The sequence below is a fragment of the Macrotis lagotis genome, chromosome 1 (genome assembly GCF_037893015.1).
Source record: "Macrotis lagotis isolate mMagLag1 chromosome 1, bilby.v1.9.chrom.fasta, whole genome shotgun sequence".
Taxonomy (NCBI): domain Eukaryota; kingdom Metazoa; phylum Chordata; class Mammalia; order Peramelemorphia; family Peramelidae; genus Macrotis; species Macrotis lagotis.
The window spans coordinates 250,949,657-250,967,787 of record NC_133658.1 but is presented as its reverse complement, the minus strand read 5'-3'; the positions used below and the strand labels follow the sequence as shown (position 1 = coordinate 250,967,787).

Here is an 18,131-nt window from a genome sequence, read left to right as displayed (position 1 = left end):
CCCAGGTACTCCTGACTCCAAGGCCGGTGCTTTATCCACTGTGCCACCTAGCCACCTCTAAAGGATATTTTAAAAAAGGATATTCTTATTAAATTATATTTTTTGGTTTCCTGCATATGGGAGTAGGCTTCTGAATCTGCTTTTAGATTGGGATGATGGTATGATATGTTTCCAGATTGCTGTGGTGACATAGTTCCAAAGCAATTTCCCAACTTTTTCCTTTTTTTTTTTATTTTGAGTTTTTGCAGGGCATTGGGGTTAAGTGACTTTGCCCAAGGTCACATAGCTAGGTAATTATTCAACTTTCCTTTTTTAGGTAGGCTCTCTGTATTTGATGTATGTTAGAAATGCTCTGTCCTTCCCAGGGCTTCCTGGATGGTCATTGTGGAGAGTCATCCTATCGCCACTTGTACATATATACTTTAGGATCTTTGAACTCAGTAAGTGTTTGAAGATGAGTACGAGAAAGTGGAATGTCCCTTGATTTACTCAAAATTGACTAATGAAGGATATGGAGAGTCATCTGCTTGGCCTTGATGCATACTTTAACTCTTTAAACTTAATATTGGGCAACTGAAGGTAGACTTTGATAGGTTTTTAGGGTGAAAACAAAAAGAGCAAGGGACAGTGTGCCCTTAAATGTTACATTCCAATTATCTGGGAAGTACCAGGAGAATCTCTTTGGGTTACCATTTCAAATAAGGAATTAATGGCCTAAAATTCTGCCTTCTACAGAAAACCTTTCCCAGCTCTCTTAATTCTAATGCCTCTCCATGTTGATTATTTCATATTTATCCCCTTTATAGCTTGTTTTGTATATAACTGTTAGATTATAAACTCCTTGAAGGCAAGAGCTATCGTTTGCCTTTTTTTTTAGTGTTTGGAGAGGAAATTGTACAGTGAAATGTGTAGCATTCTCTAGGGAATGGCAGAATCATCTTCTCCATACACAAAAGATTCCTCAGAAAGGAATAAAGGACCAAAACCGTATTCATTCATTCATTCATTTATTTATTTTTTAGGTTTTTTGCAAGGCAATGGGGTTAAATGGCTTGCCCAAGGCCACACAGCTAGGTAATTATTAAGTGTCTGAGGCCATATTTGACTTGGGTACTCCTGACTCCAGGGCCAGTGCTCTATCCACTGCACCACCTAGCTGCCCCAAAACCTTATTTATTAATGTAGCTATGAGTATATGCATGTATATGTTTTATAGGAAGTAGTAACCATTCATATTACTCAGGATGAGAATAGAACTTGGAAATACTGAATTCTAATAAGCAAAATCATAATTTTATGGGATGATGATTACACATCACATTTGAATATATGAACACATGCATGTATGTACATGTGCATATGCACAGGTATTTATATGCATTTGTAAGAGTACAGATATATAGGAGTATAGAACTACAGAGAAATTATGGAAAGCATTTTAGAAGTCAGAGCTGTCTATTGGCCTTTCCACAGAGGCAGAAGTGAGGAGGGGAGTACCTTCCTATTATGGGAGAATAGGCCACAGAAAGAATTTGGAGAGGGAATGTTGAGTTTTGGGAATAATTAGTTATCCAAATTGACTGAAATGTTGCATGGATGGACTTGGTTAATTATGAAATAAAAGCTTGGAGCCAGATTAGAGAGGGCTTTCAATATTAGTCTGTATTTAATACAAAATAAAGATAAATATGAAATAAATAAACTATTTAATATGAAATAAAAGTAGGTTGGAACCAGATTGGAGAGGACTTTCAATACCAGTCTGAATTTTATGCAAGAACCAATAGATAGTCTCTGAAAGTTTTTTTAGCAAGGGTATAACATATTTAAGACCAGTGATGTAACTAAGAAAGGTGATGTAAGGTGGGAACTGTTCTGCTTTCTTTTCTAAGATCTTTGTGGACTTGGGAGATGCTTCCGGGGTTATCTTTTTTCCCTGAGTGTTGTGGCAACAGGGTCAGTGGTAGTTAGTAGCCTCATTCATTTGTCTGTTTCTTTATCTTTCCAGATATTACCTCAAGAGGATGATTATGGCTTTGACATAGAAGAAAAGAACAAGGTGATCATGGTAAAGTCGGTCCAGCGAGGTTCATTGGCTGAGGTGAGATCTCCAGGATGGGTGCAAAGAACTAGCTTGCTGTAGGAATTAGCCAAGGAAAACAACTTCCAACATGATCTCATGACATAAGAGGGGGGTGGCTGTTTGGAGTAATGGAAAGAACACTGTCAGGAGAACTGGTCAGAGTCCCAGCTTTGTCACTGACTCATCAGTGATCCTTTGGTTCTAGTTCATAGAATCATAAGGAGTCTTAAGAGATATTCTCATCTCATTTAAACAGGAGACTAATCCCCCTCGAGGAGATATAACATGCAGGATGCAAAGGAATTTGAAATCAAGTCTTCTAAATCCATATTCTGTGTTCAGTCTACCACACAGATCAAATCTGTTATCCCTTCCATGTATGTGACAATTGGACTACACAGTAGTGGAGATTTGCAGGTCTCTGTTGACTGGATGTCACCGTTGACTGGCTGGGTCTTAGAGCTTAAGTATTCTTATCTGTAAAGGGAACCCATAACAATCCCTCATTCCTTAGCTTAGAAGTATTTTGTGCGCAAAGCAATTTGTAAACTTTAAAGATTTATTCAAGATTTTATTTATTTTGAGTTTTACAATTTTTCCTCTATTCTTACTTCCCTCCCCCCACCCCCCACAGAAGGCAATTTGCCAGTCTTTACATTGTTTCCATGGTATGCATTGTTGGAAATTGAATGTGATGAGAGAGAGATGATATCCTTAAGGAAGAGACATAAAGTATAAGAGCTAGCAAGATCAGACAATAAGATATCAATTTTTTTCTACATTAAAGTTAATTGTCCTTGGACTTTGTTCAAACTCCACATTTATTTCTCTGGATACAGATGGTATTCTCCATTGCAGACAGCCCCAAATTGTCCCTAATTGTTGCATTGATGGAATGAGCAAGTCCATCAAGGCTGATCATCACCCCCATGTTGCTGTTAGGGTGTACAGTGTTTTTCTGGTTCTGCTCATTTCTCTCAGCATCAGTTTATGCAAATCCCTCCAGGCTTCCCTGAATTCTGGTTCCTCCTGGTTTCTAATAGAACAATAGTATTCCATGACATAACATATATCACAGTTTGCTAAGCCATTCCCCAATTGAAGGACATTTACTTGATTTCCAATTCTTCGCCACCACAAACAGGGCTGCTATGAATATTTTTGCACAAGTGATGCTTTTACCCTTTTTCATCATCTCTTCAGGGTATAGATACAGTAGTGGTATTATTGGATCAAAGGGTATGCACATTTTTTGTTGGTCCTTTGGGTGTAGTTCCAAATTGCTCTCCAGAAAGGTTGGATGAGTTCACAGCTCCACCACCAATGTATTAGTGTCCCAGATTTCCTACAACCCTTCCAACAATGATCATTGTCTTTTCTGGTCAAACTTTAAAGATTTAAATACATTTGAATTTTAATATGCAGACAGTATGTGACTTTGGGCCAGTTGCTAAACTTCTATGACTGAGGCTTAGAATTATTGAATCCCAGAAACTCAGCTATGAGGTCAGCCCTCTCTAGGTTGATTAGGTTGATTAGGTTCTGCTTGTGTCTCCATAAGAAATCCCTTTTATTAATTCTATGCATTTTTTAAAAAAAAATTTTCATTGATCGTTCTTTTTGGCATTGCTATCACTAGCCCCACTTCTTACCCACAAGTCTCTTTTCAACTCTCCCCACAAAATTTTGTAACCTGTCAATACAGTCAAACCACATATATTCAGAAATTAGTCATGTCAGGAAACAAAGTATGTTTTAGTATTCTGCCCCTCTCATTCAGAAGCATGTTTTATCCTTGAATTCTCTAGAATTGTGATTTTTCATTATATTTCAAAACTTTCAAAACTTTTTCCTTACATTGTTGTAGTCCATTGTGCAAATTATTTTCTTGATTCTGCTCACTTCATTCTTCATTGGTTTATGAAAGTTTTGCTGGGTTTCTCCAAATCTATCCCTTTCTTCATTTCTTAATGGTGCAATAAAATTCATTACATTTATTTACTATAATATGTTCAACCATTCAACCCCATTTGGTGGACACTTTGTTTCCAGGTTTTGTTTCAATAAAAAGCACATGTCTTCTTTTATATAGAGGTCTTCTCCTGCTTTCTTTTATCTTTTTAGTTGTATTGCTGGGTTTAAGGGTATGGTTTAGTGATATTTTGAATTTAATTCCAAATTTTTTTTCTATGATATTGGACCACAGAAATGAGTGGACCAATTCATGGTTTCACCAACAGTGCCTTTGTATGCCTTTCCTCCTGTCTCCCTTCAACAGTTCCCTCAGATGATTCTTTTTTTGTTATCTTTGCCAATGAAATAGATGGAATCTCAAATATTCTTTAATATGCTTTTCTATTATTAATGATTTGAAACATTTTTCTTAGTTATTGATAGTTCTTTTGGCAAACTATCTGTTTGTATACTTTGAGTTATGTGGAAAGGAATGACTCTTATTCTTATAAATTTGAATCATATCCTTTATGACATGGATTTTAGAACTTTATCAGCAAAATCTACTGAAAAGATTTCTTCCACTTAACTGTAAAAATTAGAAAACTTTGACTGTAGTGGTTGTATGAAAAGCATTTCAATTTTAGGATATTGATTAGGTCTGGAATTGTGATTTTACTTTATATAGAGAATTCCTGAAACTCTCCATGCAGGGTTGATATCTTCTCTGCAAATTATAGACTTTTGAAATTGTTGCCTAAGGCAGTGATATGAAACTCAAATTATAAATGGATTCATATATGCCACATATTAATCTGACTCATATTTGCAGCCTGTTTTATATTGGTGAACTGGGGTACTGAGACATTAAGCAATTTTCATAAGGTCACCCAGCCCACAATTGTCAAGGGCAGGACTGAAACTGAGAAGTCAGCTCTCTCTAGACTATTCCATTCTACTTCTAGTTTTAATTTAAAGCCATTGAAATTGGCCATTTTATCTCTTGTCTATATTGTCTCTTCTTTGGTCAAGAACTCTTCTCCTGACCACAGTAGCAGGTATCTCTTTCCTTGCTTCCAATCTGATTATGATATAACCTTTTATATCTATGATAAATCCATGGAGTTTATTGTAACATATAGTGTGAGATCTTGATTTAAACTTAATGTCTGCCAGATTGTTTTTCATTTTTCTCAGAAATAATCTGTAACATTATTTTAGTGTTGACCCCATTGTAGTATAGTTTGTGATCTCGTATTCCAGCTCCCTTATTTCCCATTTTTTTCTTCCACATTTCTTGACTTTTTGTTTCTCCAGATGAATTTTTCCTACATTCTGAACAAACTCTGAACCAGATCAACTGAACTGGACTTCTCAGAAACTCTCCTTTCTAGGAGAAAGCTGGGTGTGGGATATTCAACTAAAGAAACAGGCCATATTGGGGAAGTGGGTCACCATGGCCATCATCTTTCCAGCCATGTCCTTTCTTTTGACTGACAGCTTTCCTGGAGGGGCAAAGAAGGGAGGACCAGCACTGTTATACTCTTCTTAGCCTATTCCTCTCCCTTCCCAGCTTAGTCAATCTATTTAAGAGGTTAAAGGACACTGAATATTAAATTGGATATTCCAGTTGTTTTTTACAGTTTATATCTAGGACCTTGGGCAAATCAGTTAGCTTATTCATATAATGGAGATTCTAAAGGCATTTTGGTAGAGAAAAAGGAATTTATCATCCGACTATATTATATCTGTGATGTCTGTTACTTCATCTGCTTTGGCCTCAGTTTCCTCATCTATAAAATGAAAGAGTGGACTGGATGTGTTAAATTTGTGAAGCTTTGATCTTATTTCTATCCTCATTGACTTTTGATGATTAAAAGTAGCATGGGAGGGGCAGCTAGGTGGCCCAATGGATAGAGAGCTGGCCCTGGAGTCAGGAGTACCTGAGTTCAAATGTGACCTCAGACACTTAATAATTACCTAGCTGTGTGGCCTTGGGCAAGCCACTTAACACCATTGCTTTGCAAAAACCTAAAAAAAAAAGTAGCATGGAGTAGTGGAAGGAGCACAGAATATATGACCAGCACACAAAATTGGTTCTGTTGCTTAATTAGGAAAGTCACTTTTTCTCTCTGGCTCAGTTTTCCCAGGTGTATTATGGAGAAAATGATACTTGTACTACTTCTGGACCAAGATTATTGTGAAGCAGATATTTTGTACACTTTAAAACACTATAGAAATCTGAGTGATGATAACGATTACTATAAAGTACCATAGAAGTATCAGATAGCAATTGGATTGTAATTCTCTCTATAACTCAGTGTGTCTGTTCTCCAGATGGCTGGCCTGCAAGTAGGAAGGAAGATCTATTCCATCAATGAGGATCTTGTATTTCTACGACCTTTCTCAGAGGTGGAGGCTATCCTTAACCAGTCTTTCTGTTCTCGTCGGCCCCTACGCCTCCTTGTGGCCAGCAAGGCCAAAGAGTGAGTGTCAGTTTTCTGGGTGATGCTGATTGCCATGATGGCGACATTGTAAGAGCTTGGATAGTGAGAACTTGGGGATGATGATGATATAATATAGCATAACTTAATGTCACACACAGCATGATATGTGATATATAACATAACATAACATAACATAACATAACATAACATAACATAACATAACAAAAATAAAATCTGTTACAGAAAACCACCAGACCTCAGATATTTCTCAAGTGTTTATCTTCACTTTTCAGCCTCAGTAAATAGGATCTGGTAAATGTACTTGCCATTGCAGTTTAATGGAAATGGGTACCAGGAAGGATTTCAGCAGTCTTATCTTTGCCATTAATTGATTTGAGGCAAATTCCTTTCCTACTCTGAGCCTCTCTTTCCTCATTTTTAATATGAGGAAGTTGATCTGGTAGTCATTTAAGGGTTTTATAACTTTTTAAAATTCTGTGAGGTATACAAACACATACACGCATATATACATGCATGTGTGCCTTCTGTCACACCTATGTCTGTCTCCCTTTCTCTACCTTTCTCTATACACAGACAGAAATTTATATGCCAAAGCTTCAAGGGCATCAGGACCATTGTTCTGAAGGCCTTCTTATGGCAGAAGTAGAGATGGAGGGCATGTGGAAGATTGTACTGGATAGGCACAGAGTCATGTTTGCTTCCTTGATGTTTCCTCATTTCTCTCCTGTACTAGTTGATTTCTAGGCAGTGGTATACTAGTAAATAAATAATAACCAACTCTTTTTAATACATACATATTTATGTATTACACAGATTTTTTATAAATTTTCCTGACATATGTATAGGATGTGTAGCACACAATTTACAAAGGATAATGGAATATATAATCCTCTTCATTGCAAATTTCATATAGTCAGTTAATTCTGACATGCTTTTGTTGATTTTTGTTGCATTCTTTTTAGCCTCCCCATTGGAACTTTGTAAATTATGTGAGAATGCTTCTTTGGTGAATTGGGTAATAGATTTCAGTATTCACATTGTAATGAAACCACTTTTAAGTTTCACCGTCATTATTAATGTTTTCTCCATAACTTTCTTAAGTCTAGACCAGGGGTTGGCAAATTACTTCTGAACTAAGAATGGTTTTTACATTTTTAAAATAAAATTTTATTGGATTAAAAAATGGAAAGAAAAACATTCTTAGCCCTTGGTCTGTACTAAAACAGACAACTGCTACTCTTTGATTTTGGGACAGTATTCTGCTTACCCCGACCTAGAAAATTCCTCCACTGTGACAGGTTTCAAGCTATCATTTGAATTGGGAATTGGTAAGAGATGCAACAATATTCTATAATCTCTCCACCATACAGATACCATAGATATAAGTGACCATGACAACATAGATAAAATGCAGTAAAAATAATTAGGAAGTGATGAGTTTTTAATATTTATTATCTTTATTTTAATGTAAATTTATTTTTTTATGTAATTTAATTTTTCATAATAGCCATGCTTAATACCTGACTTGCAAAATTCTTGAAAATTTTGAGAATGTGTGCTATTTGGAGCTGACTCCAAGACCTCTGCCTTGAGATATCATTTCACACTCAATTTCTTCAATTTCTTTCTCTGTAACATTTGTGTATGTTCATGTTGGGGGAGGGTGGATGTTGAACCATGTTTATCTCTAAACTCCTTTTCTCTGATTTGCTTCTATTTGAAGGTGGCAAAAATGAATTTGGTCAGTTTTTTGCAAGTTTTGCAAATATTTATTGATCACAGACTATAGACTTGGTTCTAGAGGGGATTCAAGAAGACAATTCTGAGTCGAGTTTCCAGTCTAGTAGGGGAGATAGGAGGGACCCACAATTAAATATAACAATGAAAGACATAACAAAGGCAATAGGGTCGTTATGAAATACTGAAGCCAGTGTCAGGTTCAAAGACTTGTGAGGAGGCCAAGTATCCTTGGGATTTGCCTATAGTTGCTGGATAGTGACTTATTTTGGTGACTAATAGCTCCATTTTTCCTCCTTCTGCTTTTTCTCAGAATCATCAAAGTCCCTGATCATCCCCAAACCCTGTGCTTCCAGATTCGTGGAGCTTCCCCACCGCATGTCCATGCTGTGGGGAGAGGTGAGCCTGTGAGAGAGAGAAAGTCTGGGTCAATCTTGTATGGACATAATAGTTTTAGCCAGTAGTTAGGCATGACTGGTTTTGAGAGTCTTAAGAATCACCCTTTATCTAAACACTTGCCTCCTTTGGAATCAGGTACATGGTGCAGTAGATAGAGCAGTGGGCCTAGAGTCAGGAAGCTAAGATTTGTGCAACCTGAGAAACCTATCTACCTCAATTTCCTCAGCTTTAATATGAGGATAATAGTGGCACCTGCCTCAAGGGGCTGTTATGAGAATCAAATGAAATATTTATAAAGTGTTTAGCATAATCCCTAATACATAGGAAGTATGTAATAAATGCTTGTTTCTTGTACTTCTTCCCCTTTCTCACTCTTTGTCCTTTAGACCTCTTTCCCAGATTTCCATATTCTAGATCCCTTTCCACCTTCTAGATTAAGTTTTCTCTTTTAAAAACTTTCATATTTTAAGATTTTTCCATATTTCCTAGGTTGATGAGAGGAAAGGTGGTTTTTGAGTTAGAAGTCTTGGGCTGAAATTTAAATGGATTTTTGGGAATCCAGTTTTTTTAATCTTTTTTTTTTGAATGAGGCGTTTCAATCTGATTATCTTCTTTCTTTTATTTTTTCTGTTTTTATTTGTTTTTGCAAGGCAATGGGTTTTAGTGATTTACCCAATGTTACACAGCTAGTAAGTATCACATGTCTGAGGCTGTATTTGACTCCAGGGTTGATGCCTAGCTGCCCCTAGATTATCTTCTTTCTAGCTTAACATCCCATGATCCTTGTTAGGCTCGACCATCCTTCTAGCTGGTCCCCTTGGTCTTTCTCTGTCTTTCTCTCTTTTTTTCCTGGGTATTCTGTTCCATTCTTCCCCCTTCTCTATGCTTCTTTGTCCTGTAGGCTCAGAGGCTGCAGCAGTGGGACTCAATGCTGGTCAGTGCATTTTGAAAGTCAATGGGAACAACGTGATGAGCTTTGCAGAAGTGTTGGACCACTTCGTGGCCTACCGAAGTCGACAACCAGAGGCACTGGTGAGTGGGACCTTTAGGATATTGGGATATGGAGGGGCAAAGGGGTGCTAACTTCCTCTTGTATCCTATAACACTTGGGTCACAGCTGACCTGTCCTGGTCATTAGGCTATTCTCCAGAAAGGTCAAAGAGTCAGGTTCCAAACTGGGTAGGGAGTAAGCATTAAGTACAGAGCCAGACTGGGTTCTGCCAGGGCAAACTAAGATCCAAAGTCTGTTGAGCCCAAAGAGTGAGACAGGAGATCAGAATTTGTTAAGTTTGGAGATCTTTGTTCCCGGGGACTGCCTGGGGATGGAATACCCAAATTGATAGTACCTGAATGTTTAGGGGATGGGGAGGAATACTGAGAGCACGCAGGATACAGAAGCAAAAGATTGTCTTATCATATGTAAACATGGGGTTCCTATAGACAGAAAGGGTCTTTGTCTGAACACATTTCCTGAGATGGGGGGAGTCACATATTCATGAGCTTCCCACAGGTTTGAGGAATTTGCTATCTTATTGTTCCAGCCACACCAGGGGAAGGGGGAGGCAGTCCTGGAATTTAACAGATACAGCAAGATAATTAGATTGATGAGGGCGCTTTGTGATTCTTCAAACAATTTTATGGTATATACTGGATCCCCAGGTCAAGTACTTGAGTACTTGATTATTTTCAGACTAAAAGGCACCTGGCCAAATTTGTATTTCTACGTAATTCCTCAGGGCCTACAGGATGTTGGGACCCCTTTTTTATTCAGGAATTTCACAAACATTGATATTGTACTTCAAGACCATGATAGGATAAAGGCCTGGTGCCAGGCAGTACTTCAGAGCATGAAGACTCAAGATTAGGAAGCCAGAATGAAGTAAATTTGATCAAATAAATATGACTGTTTGTCCTACTTAACCTGATGCTCCCCAAATGAGAATTTCTTATGGTGGCTTGCACTCACTGCCTTAGCTGATGCTGCTGTACTTGAATGCTATGTTTGAGTCTGCCAGCACTGTTTCCCATTCAACAGGGACTTGAAGTTCAATCCCTTTGAGAAAAAGAATTCATTATGTGACATTTGAGATCAGTGGCCATCAGAACTTTCCTTGAACATCTCCAAGGAGGCAAAAACACACTCACTCCACAAGTCATCTATTCCACTTTTAACTAGTTAAGAATTTTTCCCCTGACATCAGGTCTAAATTTGTCTTTTATGCAGCTTGTACCCATCATTCCTAGTTATGCCATCTGTAGCCAAGCAGAATCAATTTTAATTCCTCTTCCATGTGACAATCCTTCATGTTTCTGCATCTATCTTGTTTCTTCCGACTCCATTTTCTGGGCTAGATAACCTCAATTCCTACAGCTGATATTTTGGTCATGAATCTGAGCCCCTTCACTCTCCATTAAACACTCTTCACCTTAGTCCTTACTAAAATGTGGTACCCAAAATGAACACCCTTCAGTATTATTTGTCCAGGGCAGAGCAGAGTGGTTGTTTTTCCTCCTTAGTAATAAAAAGCTCTGCATTTCAAAGTACATTGACTTTTGGTCAGCACATCATACTGTTAACCCACAGAACTTGCTGTCTAACGAAACTTCATGTCTTTCTAGACAAATTGCTGTTCAGCCCCACATCTTCTATCTTTTTGTATTGGTAAAACTGATTTTTAGGATGCAAATATAACACTTCACATTTGTCTTTATCACAGTCTTTACCATTTTCTAGCTTATCAAGAACTTTGAAAATTCTGACTCAGTCATTCATCTTGTTAAAGTAGCTTTTTACTTCTGCATATTTGATAAGTATTCTATTAGTTTCTTAGTCCAGATTATTGATAAAAATATTCAACAGCCTGGAGTACTACATTTTCTCCCAATGTTATATTAAATTATTAGTGATTTTTCTTTTGGTCAAAACATTTTTTGAGTTCATTTAACTGTACAATTTTGTCGTCTAGCCCATAGCTCTTTATTTTTTTTTAACAGGAATAGCACGAGAGACTTTATTTCATGCCTTGCTGAAATTTAAATATATTTAATATATTTGCTTTTGTTTAGTTTTTTTAGTCGTGTCTGTGACCTGAATTCAGGGTTTTCCTGGAAGATACTGGAGTGGTTTCCTATTTTTTTTCTTCAGCTTATTTTACAAATGAGGAAACTGAGGCAAACAGGGTTAAGTGACTTGTATAGGGTCATACAGTTAGGAAGAGTCAGAATTCAGATTAAAACTGAGGAAGATGAATCTTCCTTACTCCAGGCTGAGTATTATATCCACTGCAACCCCTATTTAATCTATATAATTATAGATTCTATAGATAATTATAAGATTATTTTTTTATCTATAATATAGTATTTATTATATTATGTTATCTATGTATTATTGTCCATATTATCTAGGTTGAAAGTAACTAAACTGACCTTATTCACTCTCTTAGAAATGCCCTAATAACAAGTTAAGTACACTTGTCCAAAAAGGAAATAAAGTTGATGTGGCAAGTGTGGTTCTTAATAAAGCCATTCTGAATTTTAGTGAGTACTTTCATTCTATAATGTTAATTAATCTTTTGTCTAATAATTTTTTTAAGAAATGAAGTCAAGCTCCCTGGTTTGAACTTCTCAGATTTCTTTATCTTTCCTTTTTTTTTTAAAGTTGGGATAGGCTTTATCTTTCCTTTATCCTGTGGTACTTCTCCTGTTCTTCATGATCTTTTGAAATTCTTTGCAATGAGTGCAGAGACTTGGAACTTAATAAGGGCATCTGGGAACACTTATCTTCTCATTTATCTTGGGTTTCAACTATCAGCCATTTTTGTTCTGTCCTTTCCAGTTCAACATCTTGATGGAAAAGTCTTATTGGGATGGAGACAGATAAAGACTTTCAGGCAAAGTTAGGATTAGGAGGAAATGGTTGTTCACATCATACAATCTTGTCTGAGAAGAAGGATTTCCCTTTCCTAAGTGTAGATCCCTCTAGATTCTACTCCCCAGGCCAAGGCCATAGCTCATGGCTCAGTGAGCGAGGTGCAGAGGCTGGAAATTGGAGCTGCCTAGTACAGGATGTCAAGGATAACACCAACCACCTTCAGATCTTCTTCCATATAACTTATGTTCAAATAAAAGTAATAATGACGTTTCTGTGGAATTTAGAAATCTAAAAAACACCTTTCTTCTATTAGAGGAATATAAGTTGTTTTAGCATCATTTTACAGGTGAAGAAACTAAGATTCAGAGAGGTTCCCACAGTTAATGTTGGGGTAGGAGTTGAGTGTATAGGTCTCCAAACTCAAAGACTAGCATTTTTTACCTCATTCTTTTTCTTAAACCACCAAATTTCTTCTAAAGAGAATTTATGTCAAATATTTTATTAATTAAAAACAAACATAAAATATCTTCCCTACCACCCTGTGTGTCCTTTGGATTATGATATTTAATATCCCTGTTAACTAGGAAGAGTGACAACTCATTACCTTCCTTAGTAAAACCTTGATGGACTGGTAATAAAAAGGTAAGGTAGGGGAGGTTCTAGAAAATTGGACCCTTCCAAGAAGTAGTAGTCTTAGATGTGGACCATGACACCAGGTATCCAAGGCAAGATGAATCCACAGAGGGAATGGTCAGTACTTGAGATAGATGTTATCTCTTCAAATTTTGTCAAAGGCTAGTATAATGTTTCATTTTGAACTATTTTTTGGTAACTCCTAGGAAGAGCCAACAAACTTCTGAGTTTCGAAAATCCTTTGCTCTTTGGCTGTTTGGATTAGGATGAAAAACCTTGCTGTGTAAGGCTGCTTTGAGCCTGGAAGTCTTGGCCCATGAGGACCCCATCTATCCCTCTCTCTTCCCAGCAGAGTTTGGGGTAGCAGCTGTAGAAACTTCTTCTCTGAGAGCTTTAGACTCAGCCAGACCCCAAGGGTACTGTCCTTCCAGCTGAGCCTTCTTCACCCTTGAGTGTTCTGAGCCCCTGGGAGAGGCATGGGACTCATCACCTACTGAAAAGCCCTCTCCTCCCAGATTTCCTTCTCTTCTGCATCATTCTCCATGTCCTCTCCCCCACCTTTTTTCAGTCCCTCTATCTTCTTCATTATTATTATTATTTTTTTTAGGTTTTTCTTTTTTGCAGGGCAATGGGGTTAAGTGGCTTGCCCAAGGCCACACAGCTAGGTAATTATTAAGTGTCCCGAGGCCGGATTTGAACCCAGGTATTCCTGACTCCAGGGCCAGTGCTTTATCTACTTTGCCACCTAGCTGCCCACTCTCTATCTTCTTCATGATCAGAGTGGAGCAAAATCTATTCACAGTTCTCTTCTTGCTTTTCTCTACTGCCTTTTCACCCTAATACACAAATTCCTCTGACCATCTGTCACTGTAGAGTTTGACAGCAGTGCCATTGATCAGAAAGGTCCAGAGAATTCTGTCACAGCAACACTTCACTTGTTTCATCCTTATTTCTGTCATTGCCTTCTTTTCCTTTCATGTGATCTCTGTCTCACCTAGAACAGCTGTAATCCCCATTTTCCAGATCAAGAAACCAAAGTGAAGTAGTAATAGTAACAATTCAATAAATTTTTATTAAGCCTCTTGTTTAGAGAACACTGTGCTCAGTGCTGGAGGTGGATACAGGAAGACAAAGTTGATTTGATTCTTGTCCTTAAAGTTTATCAGTGGATAATAATAGGATTTTAATAATAGATTATAATTACAATAGTTTCAGGATAGTAATAATTCAGGTAATAATGAGTGACTTGCTCAAAACTACATAGGTAGTTTACAAGATTTGACCTGATTTTCTTGACTCCCATCCTTAGCCCTGTTTTTTCATTGTGCTGCCTTAAGAAAAAAAGTATGAGTCAAATCTTCTTCAAAGGTGGGGAAGTCTAGACAGTTGATAAAGCCTTGGGTTGGGCTTTTGGACACTTTGTTTCTGAAAATAGATGGTAGACTTAGTAGTAACAGCTAGCTTTTGTATAGCACATTAAGATTGGCAAAGCATTTTATAGATGTCATTTTATAGTCACAGCAATCTTGTGAGGGAAGTACTGCTGTTATTCCCATTTTAGAGTTAAGGAAACTGAGGGTGAGAGATATAAAAGAATTGGTCAAGGTCATAAAGTTAGTAAGTATCTGAATTGTTCCTTTAAGTGAAAGCACTCTAACCACTACCTAGGATTCAACATCTGGAACTAGAAAGGACCTCAGAGATAATTTAATCCAACCCTTTCTCTTTATAAACAATAGCTAACATTTATATAGTTTGCAGTGGGAAGCTAGGTAGTGAAGTGGATAGAATTTCTTAAAATGAACTGGAGGCAAATAGAGGTTAAGTGACTTGCCCAGGATCAAGCATCTAGTAAATGTCTGAGATCAGGTTTGAACTCAGCTTCTCCTGACTCCAGGGCTGGTTTTCTATTTCCTAGCTGCCTCAGAGGTCATATAATTCAGCCTCCTTATTTTATAGATGAAGATACCCAGGCACAGGAAGATTGACTTTGCCAAGGTTACACAGGTAATAAACATAAGGGGGGGGGGTGTTGAATATACATCCTCTAATTGAGAGTAAGTGCTTCACCTAGATGATGGCAGTGGATAGATATCTAGGCCAAGAGTCAAGAAAAATTTCAGTTCAAATCCAGCCATTGTATTTGCCTTAGTTTCCTTATCTGTAAAATGGGGATAATAATAGCAAATAAAATGAGATATTAATTATAAAGCACAATTCCTGACCCATAATAAGTGTTATATAAGTGTTGGGAAGGTCTGGAGTCAAGAAGACCTAAGTTCAAATTTGATCTCAGACAAGTCACTTAACCCAGTTTGCCCCAGTTTCCTCATCTATAAAAGGACTTGGAGAAGGAAATAGCAAACCACTCTAGTAAAAGAACCCCAAAGGGAATTACGAATGACCCAACATGACTGAAAACAACTAAAGAACAAGAGAACATCATTTCAGTGTTTGCTATTATAATTTTCACTATACTACACAGTTTCGTAGTCTTTGGAGTTCTTTCTTGGGGAAGCCACTCATTCATTAGTTAACTACAGAAAAATAATAATCCCTTATCTCCTGTCCTCTTTGAACTATTGTGAGGCTTGATTGACCTAATAGATGCTTTGAGACTTTTATAGAAATAAAAGTGCTTTAAAGTGCTTTGCATATATCATCTCATTTACTTTTTATTTAATTCTGTGAGTATTATCGTTACTTTAAGGATGAGGAAACTGAGGCTGAGGGGGGTTCATTGACTTGTGATCAAACAATTCGTTGGTATTTAGGGCAGGGATTTGATGAAGACCTTCCCTGTCTCCAAGTGCAATGGACACAATGCTCCCTTTAGGAGTGGGGAACAGATAAAGAACAATATATCTGACAGTACTGAGGGGAGAGCCAGAGTTATTGTTGGAGGTGATGAAGGTGGCTTTCAACTTGTCCTTACTACTGTGTCTTTGTGGAGGTCTCTCTCTCCACTTGTCTGCCCTAACTTTGGATATTTGTCTCTTCATGTTTTTTTTCTCCCCTAAGGGTCTGTACCAGTGGATCTATCGCACTCATGAGGATGCTGAAGAGGCTCGAGCCCAGCACTGGGGCCCCGGCAACTACCTCAATGGCACCCTTGATGAGGCTGGGGGACATGGAGTCCTGGAAGCAGGTCAAGATGATGAAGGTAGTGTCAGGGGATGGCCTGGGGATGGGAGGTGGGGTGACTTGGAAGCCCCTATTCAGGATCAGAAAGTCTATAAAGGAACCTTGGGACAGTTTCCCTGAGGTGAATGGCTTCTCAGAGACTCCTACCCATTATGAATGGCTGTTGGTTTTTGTTTGTTTATTTTTGGAGTGGGGTAGAGTCACTTCATTCTAGGAACCCCTATGCTAAAAGAGTACCATAGGATTCAGAACTGAGAAAAGAACTTAAAAAGCATCCAATTCCATCTTTCTCATTGTGCAGATGAGTAAACTGTGGCCCAGAAGTTAAAGTCAGAGAACACTTAAATTTGAAGACATATCTTAATGCCCATTCCTTCCCTTTATTATTGTTTTTTAAAGATGGGAGCTAGATTCAGATTGGACAACTAGATGGCACAGTGGATAGAGCCCTTGGTCTGGAGTCAGGAAGACACCTCCCTGAGTTCAAAACTGACCTCAGACAATTCCTAGCTTTGTGACTCTGGGCAAGTCACTTAACCCTGTTAGCCTCAATTTCCTCTTCTATAAAGTGAGCTAATGAGGGAAATAGCAATCACTGCAGTATCTTTGCCAAGAAAACTCCAATTATGGTCATAAAGAGTCAAACAAGACTGAAACAGCTATGAACAAGAGTCGGATTGGCCCGTTTTCGGCTGCTTTGTTGAGGAAACTGCCAAAATTAACTGAATGGTTACTATTTAGAAGTAGGTTCATTTTGATTTATTGCTTAGAGTGTGTATCGTAAGTTTCAAAGGAGGAACCTGGTTGAGATTATAACTGAGTGCTATGGATGATATGGAATTAATTTTTTGAAAAGCAGGTCTACATGTAATCAAAAATAATGATTATATTATTTATCTAATTATATAAATATAAAATCATCACATTTTTGTATGAATTTAGCATCACAAAATTCTTGCCTCGCAACAAACTGATGAGGTAGGAGGTGAAAGCATTATTGACACTTTTATAGATGAGGAAAATCATTTGGGCAGTTGAGACTTGGTCAAGTATTTATTCAAACTTATGTCTCCAAATTCCAAGTCTGCCACTATCCCCAACACTTCAAAATACATTTCTCCCAGTTGTGAGAGCTCTCCTTTTTGCCTATAACTCTTTTTCCTTCATTATTTGAATTGAGGCCTTAGTGGGGAAGGAAGCTCTGATGTCATTTCTGGCAAGGAGTCCCCTAAACCCTCAGCTGCATGACACCCGATGAGCTTTAGGGACAGGAAGAGGAGAGGCTAGGGGAAAATGGGGGCGGGGAGGGCAGATTATGCCAGGACAGCTGGGCTCCATTTGACACGTGTCAGTGCTTATGCCTACTGGCAACAATTTAGCACTATGGAAGGACCGGCTTCTCACCCAAGGGCTCAAACTTTGTGTTTAGGGCAGGGGTGGTAGGCTATCCCTCTGGGGCATCCTGTACCATGAATCTATAGGGGCTTCTAAGGTATCCTCTGCTTCTCTCCTTCTTACTGGGAGAGTTATTGGGTTGTATCATGAGGATTGGGCATTCAAGGCTGGGGTGAGGGCAGATTGCTGTTTTGTGGCAGGGAGTCTAGGAGGTCTGCCTTTTTATTCCCCCCAGAATGATTTAGTAGGAAAAACCACTGATTTGATGGCATCAGAAGAACTTGGACTTGAGACCTGGTCAAACACTTTATAGCCATGTGATCCTGGAGTCTTGGTCTCTCTGAGCCCTTATCTGCAATGTAAGGGATAATATCTTCTTGGTTTTGAGAGTTTGTAGTAGCATATCTACCCATCACAATCCTGGATGCTCTAAATAAGGGATGGAAAA

The 18,131-nt window shown here is 38.0% G+C and overlaps 1 protein-coding gene across 1 annotated transcript in view; it reads left to right on the top strand.

Moving 5' to 3' along the window:
• The window catches only part of PREX1 (phosphatidylinositol-3,4,5-trisphosphate dependent Rac exchange factor 1), a 236,744-nt gene that overhangs the window by 184,327 nt on the left and 34,286 nt on the right, over nucleotides 1–18,131 (top strand). Inside the window, exons 17-21 of the mRNA XM_074210196.1 lie at nucleotides 2,009–2,101; nucleotides 6,374–6,522; nucleotides 8,555–8,640; nucleotides 9,542–9,672; nucleotides 16,166–16,307. Of these exons, the coding sequence (XP_074066297.1) occupies nucleotides 2,009–2,101; nucleotides 6,374–6,522; nucleotides 8,555–8,640; nucleotides 9,542–9,672; nucleotides 16,166–16,307 (601 nt within the window). The remainder of the gene's footprint in view (nucleotides 1–2,008; nucleotides 2,102–6,373; nucleotides 6,523–8,554; nucleotides 8,641–9,541; nucleotides 9,673–16,165; nucleotides 16,308–18,131) is intronic.